The 17,574-nt window shown below is 49.4% G+C and overlaps 1 protein-coding gene, 1 long non-coding RNA gene and 1 pseudogene across 2 annotated transcripts in view; 2 read left to right on the top strand and 1 right to left on the bottom strand.

Annotated features, from left to right (window-relative positions):
* Positions 1–2,410: 2,410 nt before the first annotated feature.
* On the top strand, positions 2,411–6,193 carry LOC116099260. The gene is made up of 2 exons (XR_004122178.1): positions 2,411–2,693; positions 5,296–6,193. It is a non-coding gene; the product is annotated as an uncharacterized LOC116099260 (long non-coding RNA).
* Aldh1l1 (aldehyde dehydrogenase 1 family member L1) overlaps positions 3,235–17,574 on the bottom strand; it is a 52,734-nt gene continuing 38,394 nt past the window's right edge. The window contains exons 17-23 of the mRNA XM_031382554.1: positions 12,993–13,086; positions 11,494–11,593; positions 10,062–10,160; positions 7,585–7,750; positions 5,354–5,459; positions 4,026–4,225; positions 3,235–3,525 (exon numbers count right to left, since the gene is read on the bottom strand). Coding sequence (XP_031238414.1) covers positions 3,470–3,525; positions 4,026–4,225; positions 5,354–5,459; positions 7,585–7,750; positions 10,062–10,160; positions 11,494–11,593; positions 12,993–13,086 — 821 coding nt within the window. The 3' untranslated portion in view covers positions 3,235–3,469. The remainder of the gene's footprint in view (positions 3,526–4,025; positions 4,226–5,353; positions 5,460–7,584; positions 7,751–10,061; positions 10,161–11,493; positions 11,594–12,992; positions 13,087–17,574) is intronic.
* On the top strand, positions 15,394–16,112 carry LOC116099259 (annotated as a pseudogene).

The raw sequence follows: 17,574 nt of genomic DNA, 5'->3' as shown, positions 1-17,574 counted from the left end.
ACTGCTGCCATCTGGAGACCTGACTTGCTGCAATCATCAGGGATGGCACCCAGGGAGCTTAACACCCCCTCCTCTTAGGACTGAGCTGATGCCTTGAGGAAACTGACCTGATGCTAAAGATAGGTTTAGCTGACTGCACATGAGGAGGAGCTGGCAAGGCGACGGTATCCCGGGGCAGCTGGGAGAGCCAGAGCATGAGGACTCCTCACAGGACCCAAATCTTTCTACTTGGGACCTTGCAAAAAGCCTGCATTATCTCATTTGGAGGGCAGCAGATGTGAAAAGAAGAAATGTCAGAACAGGAGCTGGTAAGGTGGCCCAGTGGGGAAGAGCACCGACTGCTCTTCCCAAGGTTCTGAGTTCAATTCCCAGCAACCACATGGTGGCTCACAACCACTCGTAATGAGATCTGACGCCCTCTTCTGGTGCATCTGAAGACAGCTACAGTGTACTTATTTATAATAATAAATCTTTGGGCCAGAATGAGCTGGGTTAACCGGAGTGAGCAGAGGTCCTAAAAATAAAAGTCAATTCCCAACAACAAGATGAAGGCTCACAACTACCTGTACAGCTACAGCTACAGTATGTAATCATATACATTAAATCTTTTAAAGAAAGAAATGTCTCGAAAAACCAAAAAAAAAAAAAAGTCAGAATGGGAGGACAAACCTTGTGGCATATTTTAAATATAACATGGGCTACATGCAATATACATACAATGTGTAGAATAATGGCTACAGATTACTAATGTGTGTGTGTGTGTGTGTGTGTGTGCGCGCGCGCGCACGCGCACACGCCCGCGTGTGTGCAAACATGGGTGCAGAGGCTAGAACCCAGAGCTCTACATACCTACATGACTGCTCTCCCCTGGGCTATCCCCCCCTTTAGCTGGCTGAGCAGCATGTGGTAAAGACTGTGAGATGTTTCTGTTTCCATCCCAGCTGAATGTGAACCCTAGACTCAGCTTGCCTTACCTGGGAATGAAAAGCCCATGTTTAAAGGCAGAAAAAAACCCTAAGCTTTACAAAACAAAAGGTTCTGGGAAAGGAGAGAGGTGGCAGTTGGAAATGACAGGGTGGTGTTTAGGGTCACAGTGGTACGATGTCCTTGTCCCACTTTAAAATGGGCAGTGGAAGTAAAAGCTCATCTTTCTCTTCCACGGGCGTCAGGAAAAAAGGCTGGACATGCCCAGAGCCCTTCAGCAGGGCGAGGGGGACTGCACTTTGCCACCCAACACACACACACACACACACACACACACACACACACACACACACACACACTGTGACCCAGGACGAGCCTCACAGAGAGAGCCACATGTCTTTCACAGACCTGTAAGAAGACCTCTGAGAGGCTGCAGCCTAGGTGCAGTGAGACCCGGGGAGCAACCCACTCTTCCTCCTACATGGGATAGAGCTTCCATGCGGAGGGAATGGTCTGGGTCTCCCATTAGGGAACTGGTGTCCCTATAACTGTGGCCTGAAAGCGAAGGCTTCAGAGACATTCCCAGAGACTCAGGACCTGGGTCTCTGTGTCACTTCTCGTCGTGGGCTTCAAGGGTCTCTCCGTTTGGGAGGGGAAAGGAGCTTTGTAGCAGCCACAGGTCCCTGAGCAAGCTGGCTTCTGTGCTTCAGCGGGCTAGTCCTTCACTGGGCCGCAGCATGCACAGTCCAAATGTGTGCGGAGGATTTAGAAGCCTGTATGGCAGGCAGCACTCCACAAGCTATTGTGGCTACCATTGCTACTATCAGTGTTCACTGTCCTATGTCGCCTCAGAACTAGGATAAGGTCCCAGAACTTTGCTGCCAGGCAATGTCACTGTGCACGTCACAGCAGAGTAAACCCATGTAATCTAGATGGTCAAGGTCATCACTCACTGGACATGGTCTACTGGGAACATCTCTCACACACACCAGACAGATAAGGCTGCTGCAGGTTTAACTCCGTAACTGGTTTCAGCTCCCCCCCACTCCACTTACGAACTAGAGAGATGGCTCAAGGGTTATGAGCTTGCTTCTTTTGTAGATGACCTGAGTTTGATTCCCACCACCCATGTCTGTCAGCCTACAACTCCTTAAACCCTGGTTTGATATCTCTTATATCCTCTTCTGCTACCTGCATGCATGTGCATATACACACAAACATGGAGACAAAAAAAATAATTAAATCGTTTTAAAAAAACATATATACTGTTTATCACTGATTATCACTTAGTGGACACATGGCCAGTGACAGTGCCACTGTGAACACCCCAGTTTCCTACTCCAGCAGTCATGTGGTGGGGTTTACACAACCCCACCACATCACAGGAATGACGTGTTTACATCACATCACTTGTGACGTCATACATCACATCGTTTGTGATATCATAGGAGATAGGAATTCTCAGATCTGCTACCATCTTCTGGGATCAATATTAGGCATGTGGCTTCTCATTGACCAAAATGTCACTCTGAGGCATGTGCCATGCTTAGGAGAAGGTCAGGGATGCAGAGGACGTCCAAGATACCCACATAGGCCTGAAATCTTTGCCACACAGCCTAGGCTGATCCAGGTCACTGCCTGCCTGGCCAGGGGAGTTGAAGAAGAACAGAAAGGCCTTTAAAGACTTTTGGACCCAGAGAGGCAGAACCAAAGAAAGGTGGTAGTGGTTGGCATGCCAAGAAGAGAATGTTGGGTAAACCAAAGCAAAGGTAAATCTGTTGACATGTGGTATGTGGGACCTCCAGGATGAAGGTATAGGGGAGAGGGCCTCAGCTGCCCACAGGTGAGCACACAGGAGGCTGAAGCCTTGCAGAGGCTGTGCTCTTGGCTGGGGTGGTGTACAATGACAAGAAATACAGATGACAAAAGATGGGAGTGCTGTCCAGGGAAATGCCAGCCAAGGTGGAGTTCCTGATGTAGATCCCAGGCTACAGTTGTGGTTGTCCAAGTCCACTGAGTGGCTGGTGAGAACCTGGGTCCTTGCAGAGGAGACTGGGGTATTTGATGACCCAGGGCTCCAAGGATCATTTCCCCAAGTCTCATTTCCTGTTTCTGGGGTGTACCCTCTTCTGCAGCCTCTTGTACCCATTCTGCTTTTGGAGGTGTGTGATGACCCATGTATTTCCTTCTGTGTCCCCATTAAGGAGTCTCATTCTCTGAAGGCCAAGTGATGCTACATGCCCAGGACTCAGGGTGACCATTGCTTCTGGGGCCATACAAGTCACCCATAGACAGAGCAGTGACACAAAGTACAGGTGACCTCTGCTCACAATTTTTATTCATAGGGGACATGACTGCTCACTCCACTTGGAGTCACATCCGACTGTTCAGAGGGTGTTCTGTCACCAGCAGGGGTCCAGGCTGATAGCTCCAGCAGTTGAAGGAAGCAGTTCTGGGGACAGGAGGGTGCTAAGCCATCCAGACAGGGCCCAGGGCTCCCTGAGAGGAGGACAACAAGGCACAGAAGTCTCACAGAGACTTGGCTTCAGTACTCAAAAGTCACAGTCTTGATCCGCAGGTACTCGTTCAGGGCCGCCTCTCCTGTAAGACAGCACACACTGTTTGGACACTTATGGGTGTGCAGGGGACCCCTCTGGGGAACACACCTGTGGGTAGCCTGGCTCTCTCCACAGATGAGAAACCAAGGTCCTGGAAAAATCATGCACCCAACCCAGGCCATCCCTGTAGTAATCTGTAGGCTTGGGCATCAGTGCAGGCAGGAGAATGATACGGGGCAACCATTCTAGAACCTTCCCTACTACACTGGTGATGGAAGAGGCGGGATGGGTGCCCTACTGGCTATTGGCTGCCAAGAAGTTGTCTTCCTGCCTGCCTGTGACTAGAACCTCCTATCCTTTCCTCTGCTGTCTGCTGTCTCAGCAAGAACATTAGCCCCAAGAGTGTCCCCTCCCAGCAAGAACTGATCAGCCACCAGTTGTCTTGATTAGTGTGACACCCCAGCACTGGGGACAAGACCTGACCCTTGGTGGCCTTTGACAGGTGTTTGCCGAAAAGCAGTCCCACAGACAGGTTTCGGTTACCCAGGTCTTTGCCAAATCCAGACTGCTTGAATCCGCCAAAAGGTGCAGCCACATCAGTCTTGTTGTACGTGTTGACGAACACCGTGCCCGCCTGCAGTTTGTCACTGACATACAGGGCCTTGTTGATATCCCGGGTGAAGACACCAGAGGCCAAGCCAAATTCTGTGGCATTGGCCCGAGACAGCACCGCATCCACGTCCCTGTGGGGGAAATCCAAGGCTCCCTGAGGGATTCTCAGAACGACGATTTGGGGACTGGGGACAAGGCAAGATCAGAATTTGCCTCCACAAAGTTGCTAGCTCTCTTGATTCCCACCTATGAGATTCTAGAAGGGAAAAAAACTGTGTAGAGGCCAGAGCAAGACAGAAGGAGAAGCAGGCAGCAGAGCAGAAGTCAGAGGTGACAGGGCATAGGCACGTCACAGAGCAGATCTGGGCATGGGCACTCATGCAGGGACGGAGCCCAGAAAGGCAGCTTAGGGCAGAAGTGGACTGAGCATTCAGCAGACATCAGACCAAAGAGTTACAGTTGTGCCCATTTGGCAAAGGCAGTGAGACTTCAGTCAGAACAGTGATTGTAGTCATATAGTGACCATTGGTTGGAAAAAGGGAAGGGGGAGGTATCATTTTGCCTAAAAAAATTAGTCAAAAAAAAAAAAAAGGTATGTATGGTCAAATGTGCCCAAAGATCTGTAGCTCCTCCACTGTGAGTGGGCCCTTCCTTCTCTTTAACCTGATGGCCTCAATGACTGCTGGGCTGAGAAGTGTGCTCTGAACTTAGCGCCTAAGGATCCTTGCTACCTCCAGTTGGTTTCCATGTAACCCAGGCTCCAGGCCAGTGACCCAAGCTGCCCGAGGCTGCCATGGAGGCTCACGGAGTCCCGGTGAGCCCAGCTGCCTCCTTTGTACCAGAAAAATACAGATGTGGCATGGAGAAGAAGCTCACTCCATCCAGCCAACCTGAAACTCATTCAGGTTGAGTAAGACCCAAGTTGTCCCAGGCCACTTGGGTAGGGTCAATTTACTACTCATAGGACACCATGAGAACTGGACCTGGCAGGCTGTAAGTAATGTCAGAGAGAGCAGGGCAGACCAAGGGAAGCAGGGACATGAGAGGAAATTGGCTTTTGCTGGCCTGGAGGTCATCCTGGCCCAGGGGAGGGGAGGCAAAGGGAAGTCAGAACCTCCTGTGTTTTAAGAGGCAGGCAGCCCAAGCATGGTGCACAGTTCTTCACCGACTCAGTTTCCTCCTCATGGACCATCTCTTACAGCTCATGTCAAGACTCCATGCACACAGAGAAAAGGCCTGGAGATGGATGGATCACATACCCATCAGCAAATCGAGAGATGATCATGATGGGACCAAAGGACTCCTCCTTAGCGATGTACATGTGGTCCTCCACGTCTGTGAAAATGGTTGGCTGAAAGAAGAAGCCTGTGGGGAGACAGTGGTCTGATGCACGTTGGAATACTGTTCTCTCTGGTTCCAACAGGTTCACTATAGACCTAGGCACCTCATCCTCTGCCTTCTAGGTAGAAATGGCCAAAAAGAGTCACCCCCTGATCTGTCCTGTTCTTGACTGGGTTCTAGAAAACTCTCCACCTTCCTGTTCAGAGAGCTGATGGGCCACCCCTATGTCCATGGGGGCTGCACTGGCCCCACTGGGTCCCTCTCCCTGCTCTGTGAACAATGCTTGTTGTCTGTCCCCTGCTAGGGCTTGCCACACTGTCCCCAGCCTTAAGGAACTCTCCACTTTGGTGATACAGGGACGTTTGCGCTTGAATGCCACTTGAGCTAAATAACAAGTTGTTCTCTGGGTGGGATGCTGGGAGTAGCTGTCTGCCAAGCTGAGGAACTGTCAATACAGACAGCAGAAAATGAGAAGCATCAAGAGAAAACGCAAGATGGTGGCCCATGACGGGGGTCAATGGCAAGTCACACTGTTCACAAACGAGACCATGGAGGCAGTCAGGAAACTTGCGCCTGAAGCAATAGTGCACTGTATCAGAACCCAAGAGCTCTCAGAGGATTAATATACAAAGGGTCAATGTCTGGTTTTTGGGGCTGCTCAGCAGGATGAGGTGCAAAAGGTGCAGGAGAACCAAATCATAAATGAGGTGTCAGACTTAACAGAACCAAGGAGAGAATTAAAATCAAGGCGTCAGAAGGGGATGTGTCTCCTCTCTTCCCTCCATCTTTCCATCCACTAAGGAGAGTCTTCTCTGTATAGAGGGTTCTGTATAGAATATAAAAGGCAGATAGCAAAGGCAGGCAGGATGTGGAGCTGTGGTGCCATGGGTAGGCAGCGCAAGACTCTGTCCATGTGGCTTCTGCTTTCCTGGTTTGGGTGGCTAGAAGTGTAGATTCCAAAGAAGCAAGTGTGCCTGAAGTCAGACACTGCTGGTTTCAATGAGAAAGACCCCTAATAGGCTCATGTATTTGATGCTTGGTCCCTAGTTAATGGAAATGTTTGGGAAGGATTAGGAGGTGTGGTCTTGTTGAAGGAGGTGTGTGTTTGGGGGCAGGCTGTAAGGTTTCAAAAGCCCACACACAGCATTCCCAGTTAGCTCTCCCTGTCTTGTAGTTTTTGTCTCAACCTGTGAGCTCGCAGTTACTGCTCCAGTGCCATAACTGCCTACAGCGATGCTTTCTGCCATGATGGTCATGGACTCACCCCTTGAAACTGTAAACCCAATAAACTCTTCTGTATATTGTGTTAGTCATGGTATCTTTGCAGCAAAAGAAAAGCAACTCAGACAGGCAGTGAGATGATTGATAAAGTCAAGTGCCTGGGACTATCAGGTTGAAGTATCTAACTAGTGCTGGCTGTGTCAAGAGCTCCGGATGAGTGGCTTGAGCCATGTATGTGTCTGTGAAGATCTGTATCATCTCAAGGATTGCCTGCTCCAAGCAAAGGCTCACTTCCAGCTAAGGGCAGCTGACCAACACTGGAGGGACACCTGTTGCCTAGCTGTTCCTCTGAACTAAAACACTCCCTAGAAGGAGGAGGGAGAAGGAAGAGGGGGAAGGGAGGCTCATAGCAAGTAAATGACACAAGTCTTGGAGTTGTCACCGAGTCTGATGTAGCTGCCTTTGAACCATTCATGTCCCAGTAAATGACTCCAGTAAACTCACTGGCCCATTAAGCTAGACATCAGTGGGTCTATCTTTTTTTGGTCAGTCCCTGGTGCTCTATCTGGGGTGAGTAGGCATTAGTTCATGCCTCTCCAGAAGTGATGCAACACCACAAAACAACTGGTTGAAAGAGAAACCAAAGTGGGAGGGCTTTGAAATCTTAGAGGAGACTGACACCATGGTGGAATGTCGCCAACAACTCCCTGCACAGCAGACTATGCCAGCACTAGGGCATGTTCTGGAGTCCTCACCTCCTCAGTCCCAGACCTGAGTCCAGAGAGTGACTATCTGACTCCGAGCTGCAAGCCTGAGTCCTGACCACACCAGTACTTGGCCTTTGGCTATATCCAGTCAGGGATGGAAACCAGAGGCCTAGTGTTTACTGCTTCAGTTCACCCAAGTGATCTGGAGAACTCTGACTGACCTGGCCTGGGAACTTGGTTCCCACCACAGACCAGTGTGGCCCCTTCCTTCACCCCACGTTGGCAGTACTCCACCAGCTTCCTCAGGTGGGCCTCATGGTTCTGCGGGCCATGGTTGGTGTCTCTGTCCAGGGGGTTGCCGATCTTCATCTTCCCCACCTCCTCCACCTGCAGAAAGTCCTCAGGTCAGGTCCTGCTCAATGCTACCACAGTGTTCTGTGATGACCAGCACTGGGACACCTTCAACCTTTTTTTTGTGGTTTTGTATTGACCACAGATCCTGGAAGAATATGTGGAGGCCATTTCCCAGCTAATGTGGCTTTCCCAGACTGATGTCAAACCCATCTCCAGCAGTCTCAGTGACAGAGAGAAGGGTTCTGAGGATCTAGTCTACCAATTTCTGCCTTCATTTTCCTGTTTCAACAAGTAGCCTGAGAGTGGCCTCCTTCAGGAAGCCTTCCCTCTGCCTCAGGCTGCTTTGAGTCAAGGCTTTGTGACTTAGAGATGCTTCCTAGGATGCCATCAGGGAGCAATGGAGGAGGTGATCTAATGGCTCTGGAGCTTGGGATGGTAGGGGGGACTGACAATGAATCAGGGGCTGAAGAAATGGATCATGAGTTAAAAGCATCAGCTGCTCTTCCAGAGGATCAGGGATTGGTTCCAAGACTTGGAGGCTCATAACCATCTATAACTCCAGCTCCAGGGGAGTCAGTGCCTTCTGACATCTGCAGATACCAAGCATGTAGTGTACATGTAGTGTGCATGTAGCATGCAGATACATACACACATGCAGGAGAAACGTGTACCCACATAAAATAATCTTTTAAAAAAATGTAAGATTAAGTAACAGCAGCAGGTGTTATGGACTGGAGAGATGGCTCAGCCATTAAAGGTTAGGCTCCCAACCGAAAATATGAGGAACACAGATGATCAGAATCAGAGGCCAACAAGACAGAGCTCTGGGAGAGCGAGAGGCTCCAGACCCTTTCCAGTGCTGCCTGACTTCCAGGCTCCTGCCCTGGAGTCTTGAGAGCACACGGAGTTGTCTGCAGCCTCTTCGGTTCAGTGCTTACCCCAGTCAGGATGGAGTGTGAACCAGGTAAACTCGCTACCAGGTGTTGTGTGTCATTGGTTACACGGCACGGCTGCCCAGTCCTTTCCTGTCTTTGTTGCCTTTCCCACTGAGATCCATTCCTGACTACTCTGGTTTGGCACCAGTGTCCTTCCAAGGCCCATGTGTTGAAGGCTTGGTTGCCAGGCTGGGGGGGGGGCTGTTGGGATGTGATGGGACCTTTAGGAGACAGGACATAGCAGAGGGGAGTGAGGTCACTGGAGGTGTTCCCTTGAAGGAGATATTGGGATCCTGTCCCTTCCTCTCTTCTCTCAGAGCCATGAGGTCAGTGTTTCTGCCATGCTGTGAACTCCCTACCATGATACTCTGCCTTACCACAGGGCCAAGTGACCATGAGCTCCGAAACCATGAGCGAGAACAAACCTTTCTTCCATATGAATTATCTATCTCTGGTATTCGATTACACAGACCTTCCTCCAGGAAATGCTTCTAAGTGGCAATGTCACCTTATCCTTTCCTCAGGGCGTCCTAGCCACAGTGTATGTAAAGTGACAGACTTGCTGCCTCTCAGCATCACTGTACATTTCTGCTAGATTCCTGCCTGATCTTCAGGACCTCAGATGGGCTTTCCGTTGTCACATTCCTCGATGGGGCTCAGGCTCAGTGACAGAGCAATAATCTCACTAGCTAAGGCGCTGGGATCCATTACAGCACCACAAACAAACAACAAGCAAACAAGACATGCCTACGGGGCCAAGAAGACCCATTTGTTTCCAAAGCCGTTGGGGTTTTGTTAAATCAGCCAGTAACTCCAGTGGGAGCTGCTGCTTGGCACCTGCCAGGTCCCCAGAGGCCCTGGCAGGCTGCTGCTGTTAGCTTAGAGGGCTGGCAGAAGCTGCCCTCCTCACCCCATGGCCAGCTTGCGACAACCACTGCCCAACATTGTGGGCTGGGGACAGAGCCTGGACTCTTGACTCTGGGCACCTGTACAAGGTACTTCCTGCTCTAGGGATGCTGCTAAGGGTTTCTGAGGCCATGTGTCCTTGCTCCCCTCTCCTTTGTCCTGTCCTCTCCTGCTCCCTCCTATGGCTTCACCTAAGGAAGGCAGTTCCATGAATCCTGTACACGACCCTCATCCTAGGCTCTGTTAATGGAGAATGCATCTTCTTTTTGGTGGTGGTGAGAATGGAACCCAAAAGCCTGGACAAGCACTAGGCCACTGAGACACCCTCAGCCCACAGGTCCTTTTGGTTATATCAACTTGAGTTGAAGACTCAAGAGAGCTCCCCAGGGATCCTCTAAGCAGATGGGCGGTACCCAATGAGAGGAGCCCAGCCAGTCCTCACTGGGTACCACCACCTCTCCTGCAACCTGCACCTCCACCTCAGACTCTAGTCTTGAACTTACCACTTTCTGCACAAACTGGTTGTGGATGGAGTCCTCCACAAAGAGCCGGCCTGCCGCAATGCAGTTCTCCCCTTTGTTGAAGAAAACAGAGCTCATACCCTTCAGAGAAGGACAGAAATGCCAGGTCACAGATCTCCACAGTGCTTCTGCCCTGCCCTAGCACCTATCAGGACTGCCATGCCTTCTCAGGGAAGAGGGGGTGTGCCTACATCCTGCGTTCTTCCCACGAATGGGTCAGGCTTGACCAGCTCTGCACACACATGTCCTGTGTAACCCCTCAGCCTGTGGAGGCAAGGGGTGGCAGTGGGAAATGAGGATACAAGTCACATGGTAAGAGGTGGCCATAGAGGCTTCACCACCACTACCATGTAACAATGCTAGTCACACAAACAGAGAACAGGATGGGACGGGTTTGAGCCTGCCTGCTCCCCGAGACCCAAAAGGTACCAGGTTTTCTTGGGCTCAGGCTTCATGCATAGCTTGAGGGCAAGGCGGAGGGGACAGCTCTGCTTCCAGGCAAGCCCTGGCAGGAATACAGGAAACCCATTAGGACACAGTAGGAGTTGAGAAGCCTGAAGCAGGAGGCCAGGGATAGGGGGCGGAGTCCCGTCCAGCTCTCCTGGCCTGAGATGACAAAGTCCAACAGTTGGCACAGGCCTCTATGTGTGCAGGGCTCAGCACAGCAACATCTTGCATTGAGCCAAGACCCCGGGCTGTTGGGCTCAAGGGGACATGAACAAGGGGACCTGGCCTCCCTCAGCTTCCCATCAAGCAAGGCGGGACTCCTTTTTAGGACTATGCTGGGTGTCATGGCTCCTCCAAGGCAGGAGGCTTAGGCAGGCTGCTAAGATAGTTGGATACCTGGCTGAATGTGTCTGACTGATGTGGAAAATGCAGAAAGAGGACCAAGGCACATAAGTGACAATACCAAGTTAAGAATCACTCCACTTCCATGGCATGTGCCACATGTAGTCAGTGTCCTGAGTCCTTAGTCACCAAGATGGGTACCTCTTTGGCCCTATGCAGGTGGGTATGCTGAGGTCTAGCCTGTGGCTACCCAGTGCATAGGTGGAGATCCTGAGCACATATGCACAGGGTCATTGGCAGACTGGTCAGCGGGGTCATGCCCAAGAGATCCAGGGATACCTTGCTTTCCACAAATGCCATGAGAGGCAGCCTGCTCATGTTCCCAATCCACGCATCTAGCTCAACTGTATGACAGTTGGGACATTGTGGCGAACACATTCTTTCCCCAAGGATGTGTTTCACTATGTTCCTTATCCTTGTGGTGACATCATGGATGGTCGCACAGCTTAGGCTAACCATAGATGCTGAGAGATGCTGCACTCCCATCTCTCTGCCTCTGCCCCGATGCCTCCCACTTCTTTCTCCAATAGGCTCCCATCTCTCTCTACCCCGGGCCCAGCCTCACCATCTGCACAGCTTTGTTGAGGTCACAGTCAGCAAAGATGATAAGGGGTGACTTTCCACCCAGCTCCAGGGAGACTTTCTTCACATTACTCAGGGCACAGCTGGAAGGAACAGAGGGGTGGGGCTAATGTCAGGTGGCCCAGAGCACAAGGGCTTGCAGATGGGGTACAAGGCAAGCACAGAGCATGTTAGACTCCAAAGAGCCACCAGAACCCCCATCTCTGCCTACAATCCACCCCACCTCCTACCACTGGGCCCTCTCCTATTCCCCTAACACCTAGCCCAGGCTAGGCCTTTCATACTCACAGATGTCCTTCTCCCCTCTTCTCTGTCCCCTTGGTAGGGTCCTTTTCTGACCATCCCATATAAAACCCTCATCTCCCTCTGTCACCTCCCTGTCAGATGCCTGTGCGTTTATGAATGACTCCACCTGTGAGATGGCAGGCCTCCCTACAGTAGCATGCACTTGTCTGGTTCTATGAAATCCCAGTGCCTGGCACACAGCTGGTGCTATAGAAATGTGGATTGAGAGTATCCTAAAGAGAATCATCCCTCAGCAGGAGTACTGGGGCCAGAGAGCTGTTTTGACCAGATAGGGACATCTCAGGGTTTTAGTGACCAAGCAGGAAGATGTCAGCAATCACAGACATGTGTCCTTGGGCAATAACCATACTTCAGCCATGCCACCTAAAGTAAAGTGCCAAACATGGCCCACGAGAACAGGTCTTCTTGTTCTAGACCACCTAAGACTGTGGGCTCCCCTGCCCTAGCACTGCTCACAGGTGACTCAGAGCAGCCCTGTATGTACCAAGGCCCTCAGGTGCTGGGGTATCTTATAGGCAATATGCACAGAAGTTATCCTCATCTTCTGGTATCCACAGCTCTCTGTATATGATGTCTGACACAATGTAAGCATGGTATGAGTACTTGCACTGGCTAGGTAAACGTAAGGTCAGACTGACACAATGTAAGCATGGTATGAGTACTTGCACTGGCTAGGTAAACGTAAGGTCAGACATGTTCAGCACATTGACTTTCCAGATATTTCCAATCTGCAGCTGTGTAAATCTGCCATGTGACCACCATGGATACAAAAGGCCAACTGTAACAGATTCCATTTCTAATCTAATATATCTATTCCATTCCATAATCTAATCTATCTAAAACATTGCCAGGTCGGTTTGTAATCAGTATAAAAGCTATGAATGAGTACTTCTTAGGGTGCGTTGAGTTTTTAAAATCAGTGTCTAGTTCATGCATCATGGCAATCTCAAGTCAGATCTGCTGACTTCTACACTTCTGGGCTTGGGAGATAGCATGGTACCAGAACCCTGCTGGTTTGTGTGGCCTCCCCTGGGCCTCTAAAAGGTTGATGGAAAACTCTGAATTTGTATTAACACGCTGGGGTTGGCTATACCCACCAAAAGCCAAGAAGCAGGACCCAGCTTGTGGGGTCACCATCTCTATACTCAGATACTACCATTCATGTGACCCACCTACCTCTTCATGATGTGTTTTCCCACCTCCGTGGAGCCTGTGAACCCTATTTTCCTCACATCAGGGTGGTCTGAGAGTCTTTGGCCAACCAGTGATCCTGTGGTTAGGATAGGTGAGAAAGTCAAGATCTCTGGGGTCTGGGAAAGGCAGTCACATGTCCCTCACATGTCCTCACATGTCCACCAGAGGATACTACACCATGGTTTATACATGGCATGCAATGTCAAGGCTCATGGGACTCTGCCCTATTATGGGCTGAAATATGTTCTTCCAAATTAAAACACTAAAGTACTAACCCCATTGCCTCTGAATGTGAGTGCAGGGTCCCTAAGGAGTCATAGGATGGACTCTACCCTATGAGACTGGTGTCCTTACTTAAAAAAAAAAAAAAAAGGAAATCAGCATACAGAGACACACAGAGAGATGGCTCTGTGAGGGTACAGATACAATGTCATCTTCACAGCAGGGAGTGAAGCATCAGAGAATGCCACCCTGACAACTCTGCTCTTGGACTTTTGGCCCCCAGCTCTGTAAGCAGAGCTGTCTGATGAGGAAGCCCCAGGCTCAACACTCCATCATGGTGGTACCAGAAGCCACACTCTGCATTGAGTGTGGAAATCAGGGGTGACTGGCCTAAACTCGGTGACTTTCAAATGTTGGGATTAACACTGACTGTAGTCCATGGAGGAACAACATGGATTCAAAAGTCCCACCTTTGGGGTGCTGATAGTCTTGCTATGTCTATTTGTCTACTGCGCTCCAGGCTGCCCCATAGTACGCCTCTCTCCTTCATATACCTCAGCCTGGTCAGTGGCCAAGTCCTTCTTGTCTTTCTAGTCCCTGATTCGGTGAGACCATAGGGTGGGTTCCTGCTTTTTCTCAGGATCAATAGAAACCCCTCCCCAAGCCTCCAGGTTCTTTCTTGATTTGGTTTCTGCTCTCCTGGTTTGTTCTTTTCCCTGACTGTTCCTCCCCATCTCTGTCTTTTATGCCACCTTCAAACACCCAAGGCTAGCTTGCCCTAGGCTCACACTTCTCAGTTTACAGGGCTTCCTCAGCTGATTGTGGCCAGATCTCCAAAGGCCACCCTTAGATATGTCATCTCCTAAGTATGCATCACGAGTCAGACTCCCTGGAATGAGAACCATCTCTCATCCTCGGCTTACTCAGCCTCATGCTTGGATGGTTTAGGGCCTCTCAAATCCAAAGCCTTTGAAGAGGTGTTTTTAATCTTTCCTAGCCCTGGTCCCTGCATAATCCCAGGGCTCTACTCTGGTAAACTGGATGGAGTCACACAGCCAGCTTATTCTAGAGCAAAACCTGGGAGCTGCTGGCCTCAAAGTTGATTCCACTTTGATACTGATATTAAATCACTGCACAGTGGAGAATGTGTTTGCAAAGATGTATGTGACAAGGAACTCATATCCAAAACATGTAAAATATTTTAAAAAAAACCTACTATATTTAAGAAAAACAAATGAGCTATTTAAAACTAGGAAGTGATCCACAGAGATCAGATATAAAGCAAGCCAGCATGAAAAACAATAACATTGCTTCTGGCAAGGTCTTTCTGTGTTAGCCCAGGGTCTCAAACTTGAAGTAAACTGTAGTGACAATTTTGGAGTTTTGGTTTCTTTGAAAAACACAGAAATACTATGGGAATATGGTTTTGTTTTAATCCCAGGTGTGGGATATGGGGCTGTTTCAGACTGGCCACAGCAGCTGACTACAATTGACCTTGTTCTCTAGCAGGAGTGTGATTTTGCCAGCTGCAGATAGTTTCTGCGATTGTGTGACATTTAGAATTCTGGAGACTTTTGAGAGGATATGTAAATGCTAGGGCCCCAAGAAGCAGGGTTGTTGGTTGTTCGCTGTTGTTGTTCATGGTTTGTTAAGTAGTCATGCTCACAGAAGAAACAGGAAAGGAAGAAATTAAATATCCTGACAGAGAAGATCAAACTTGCCCCAAGGAACTTGACACTCCTAATCAGTAGGAAGTGGTCTGATGGTAGTGTGGTCCCCTTTCCTTTCTATCCTTTATTCTCTCCTATCTAGTGTTAGGGGTTGAAAGGGTGGAAAGGGGTGGAGAAAGGTGTAAAAAAGAAGAATCCACAAAGTAGACAAGTCCAGCAACAGTAAACCTGGCTCAGCCTACCTCATACTGAGACTACAGTTTGTGCCACTCTACCCACTTCAACAGCATGTGCCATCAGGGAAATTCCCTCACGTCTGTGACTTTGCCACAGCCACCCTGTCACAGATACATGCTGCGTACTTTGATGGTAACATAGGCAATACGAAAATTCATGAACAACTGTCTTTAAACTTGGCGAGACTGTGGAGTGGATGGTGGACATGGTTAAGCTCAGGTCACACCGATCTGACCCCTGCTGTCGCTAGTGCCATGACAGTGCTGGAGATGCTCTACCTCAGGATCTTTGTGGCCTTCTGGGCCAGCATGGTCGTCATGGGTTGGAGACTGTGTCTCGAAAGAGTAGCCCTTTAACTCCTTTCGTCATTGCTTCAGGAATCTGAAGCTACACCATGTTTGACCTGGGCTTTCATTTTGATGTGGCATGGTTCCTGACAGAAACTTCCCCCTTCATGTGGTTGAATCTGGGCATTGGCCTAGCAATTTCTCAGTCTGTGGTTGGAGCAGTCTGGGGAATCTATATTACCCGTTCTTCCATTATTGGGGGTGGGGTGAAAGCCCCAGAATCAAAACCAAGAACTTGGTTAGTATTATCTTCTGTGAAGCGGTGGCCATCTATGGCATCATCACGGTAATTGTCATCAGGAACATGGCTGAGCAGTGCTACTGACCCCAAGGCCATTGGCCATCGAAACTCCCATGCAGGATACTCCATGTTTGGGCCTGACCTCACAGTCAGTCTGTCCAACCTGTTTTGTGGAGTCTGGCTGATGCACAGAACCCCAGCCTCTTGTAAAAATTCTCATTGTGGAGATCTTTGGCAGTGCCATTGACCTCTTTGGGGTCATCATTGCGATCCTTCAGATCTCCAGAGTGAAGATGGGTGACTAGATGACCTGTATGGGTGGGGCCGTGCCGCACTGTTATTTATTGCTGATTTTCCTGGGACAGCTGGAGCTGCGTCCCTTAGCCTTGCTTGGGCTTGGTGTTCAGGGCCCTCCTGCACTCACCTCTTGCTGCCTGTTGACTTTGGAGGCATTGCAGTCTAGACTGAACCCCAGTGTGGGGAGTGGGGTACTGATGGTGACTGTGTACAGCTGTGCACCTGTGGTTCTCCAACCCCCATCCAGCCCATGTTCCTAGTGTTTGTGAAGTAAACTTGGTATTTGTCCCAGTCAAAAACAAAAAACAAAAAAAAAAAAAACATACACTTGGCAAGTTCTGGAATTGCTCTGTGTTTATAGGTTCAAAGAGAAGTTGAGATTGCAATTGTCTCATACTTAAGAATAGTAAAACACAACACAATAGAGCCAGTGAGATAGCTCAGTGGATAAAGTGCCTGAGGGCAACTCCTGGGACTCCTGTGGTGGAAGGAGAGAAACGGCTCCCTCATACTCCTCTCTGACACACAGCATTTCACTGGCAGGGTTGTCCACTTGGCAAATGCAGCTGAGGGGTGGGGAATCTCTTTACCAAGCCCTTTATAAAGGAGCACTCCAGAACATCATCTACAGGCCTGTTTCCTCACTGGAGAGACTTCTGCCAGCAGGAAAGTCGTCCATAAGAACAGAGAACATCAACGCTCTCAAAAGGAACCAGCAGGAAACACTTAACCTTAAGGGCACTCTTGGACAGAGATTTGAGGGCAAGCAACTTAGAGAGAGCAACAAGGAAGTAATAAGATAGGATGCCCAAGAGGAGGGTGAGGGAGAAGTCCTTCACACTTCAAATGCTGGCATTAAAAATTATCCCTTCACAGGCTGGAGACATGGTCCAGCAGTGGAGAGCACTGGACCTGGGTTTGGTTCTCAGTATCCACCTGGGAGTCTCACAACTGTCTGTAACTCCAGTTTCAGAGGAGTACAAAGCTGCAGATCACCATGGGCACCTTCATTCATGTGCATATACCCTTACACACATAATTTAAAATAATAAAACTAAATCTTTAAAAAAGTATTCATTCAAAGGGCTTGAAGTTGTAGAATGCCATGGAGTACTGTCAAAAAATGATGAGCAGGAGCTAGAGAGATAATCAGTGGTTAAGAAAACTAGCTGAGGGCTGGCGAGATGGCTCAGTGGGTAAGAGCACTGACAGCTCCTTCAAAGTTCCTGAGTTCAAATCCCAGCAACTACATGGTGGCTCACAACCACTTGTAATGAGATCTGATGCCTTCTTCTGATGTGTCTGAAGACAGCTACAGTGATCTTATGTATAATAATAAATAAGTCTTAAAAAACAGAAAAGAAAACTAGCTGACCCAGGTTTGGTTCCCAGCACCCACAGGGTGGCTCTGTAACTCCAGGTCCAGTGGATCTGATGCCTTCCTCTAGCCTCCTTGGGTACCAACATACATACATGCAGAAAAACCCATATCATATGTATATATACATATATATATACACACACACATATGTATATATGCATATATGTAC

This window comes from Mastomys coucha, unplaced genomic scaffold (assembly GCF_008632895.1).
Source record: "Mastomys coucha isolate ucsf_1 unplaced genomic scaffold, UCSF_Mcou_1 pScaffold20, whole genome shotgun sequence".
Classification (NCBI taxonomy): Eukaryota; Metazoa; Chordata; class Mammalia; order Rodentia; family Muridae; genus Mastomys; species Mastomys coucha.
The sequence above is the reverse complement of the archived record's forward strand: the minus strand, read 5'-3'. Positions and strand labels throughout refer to the sequence as shown.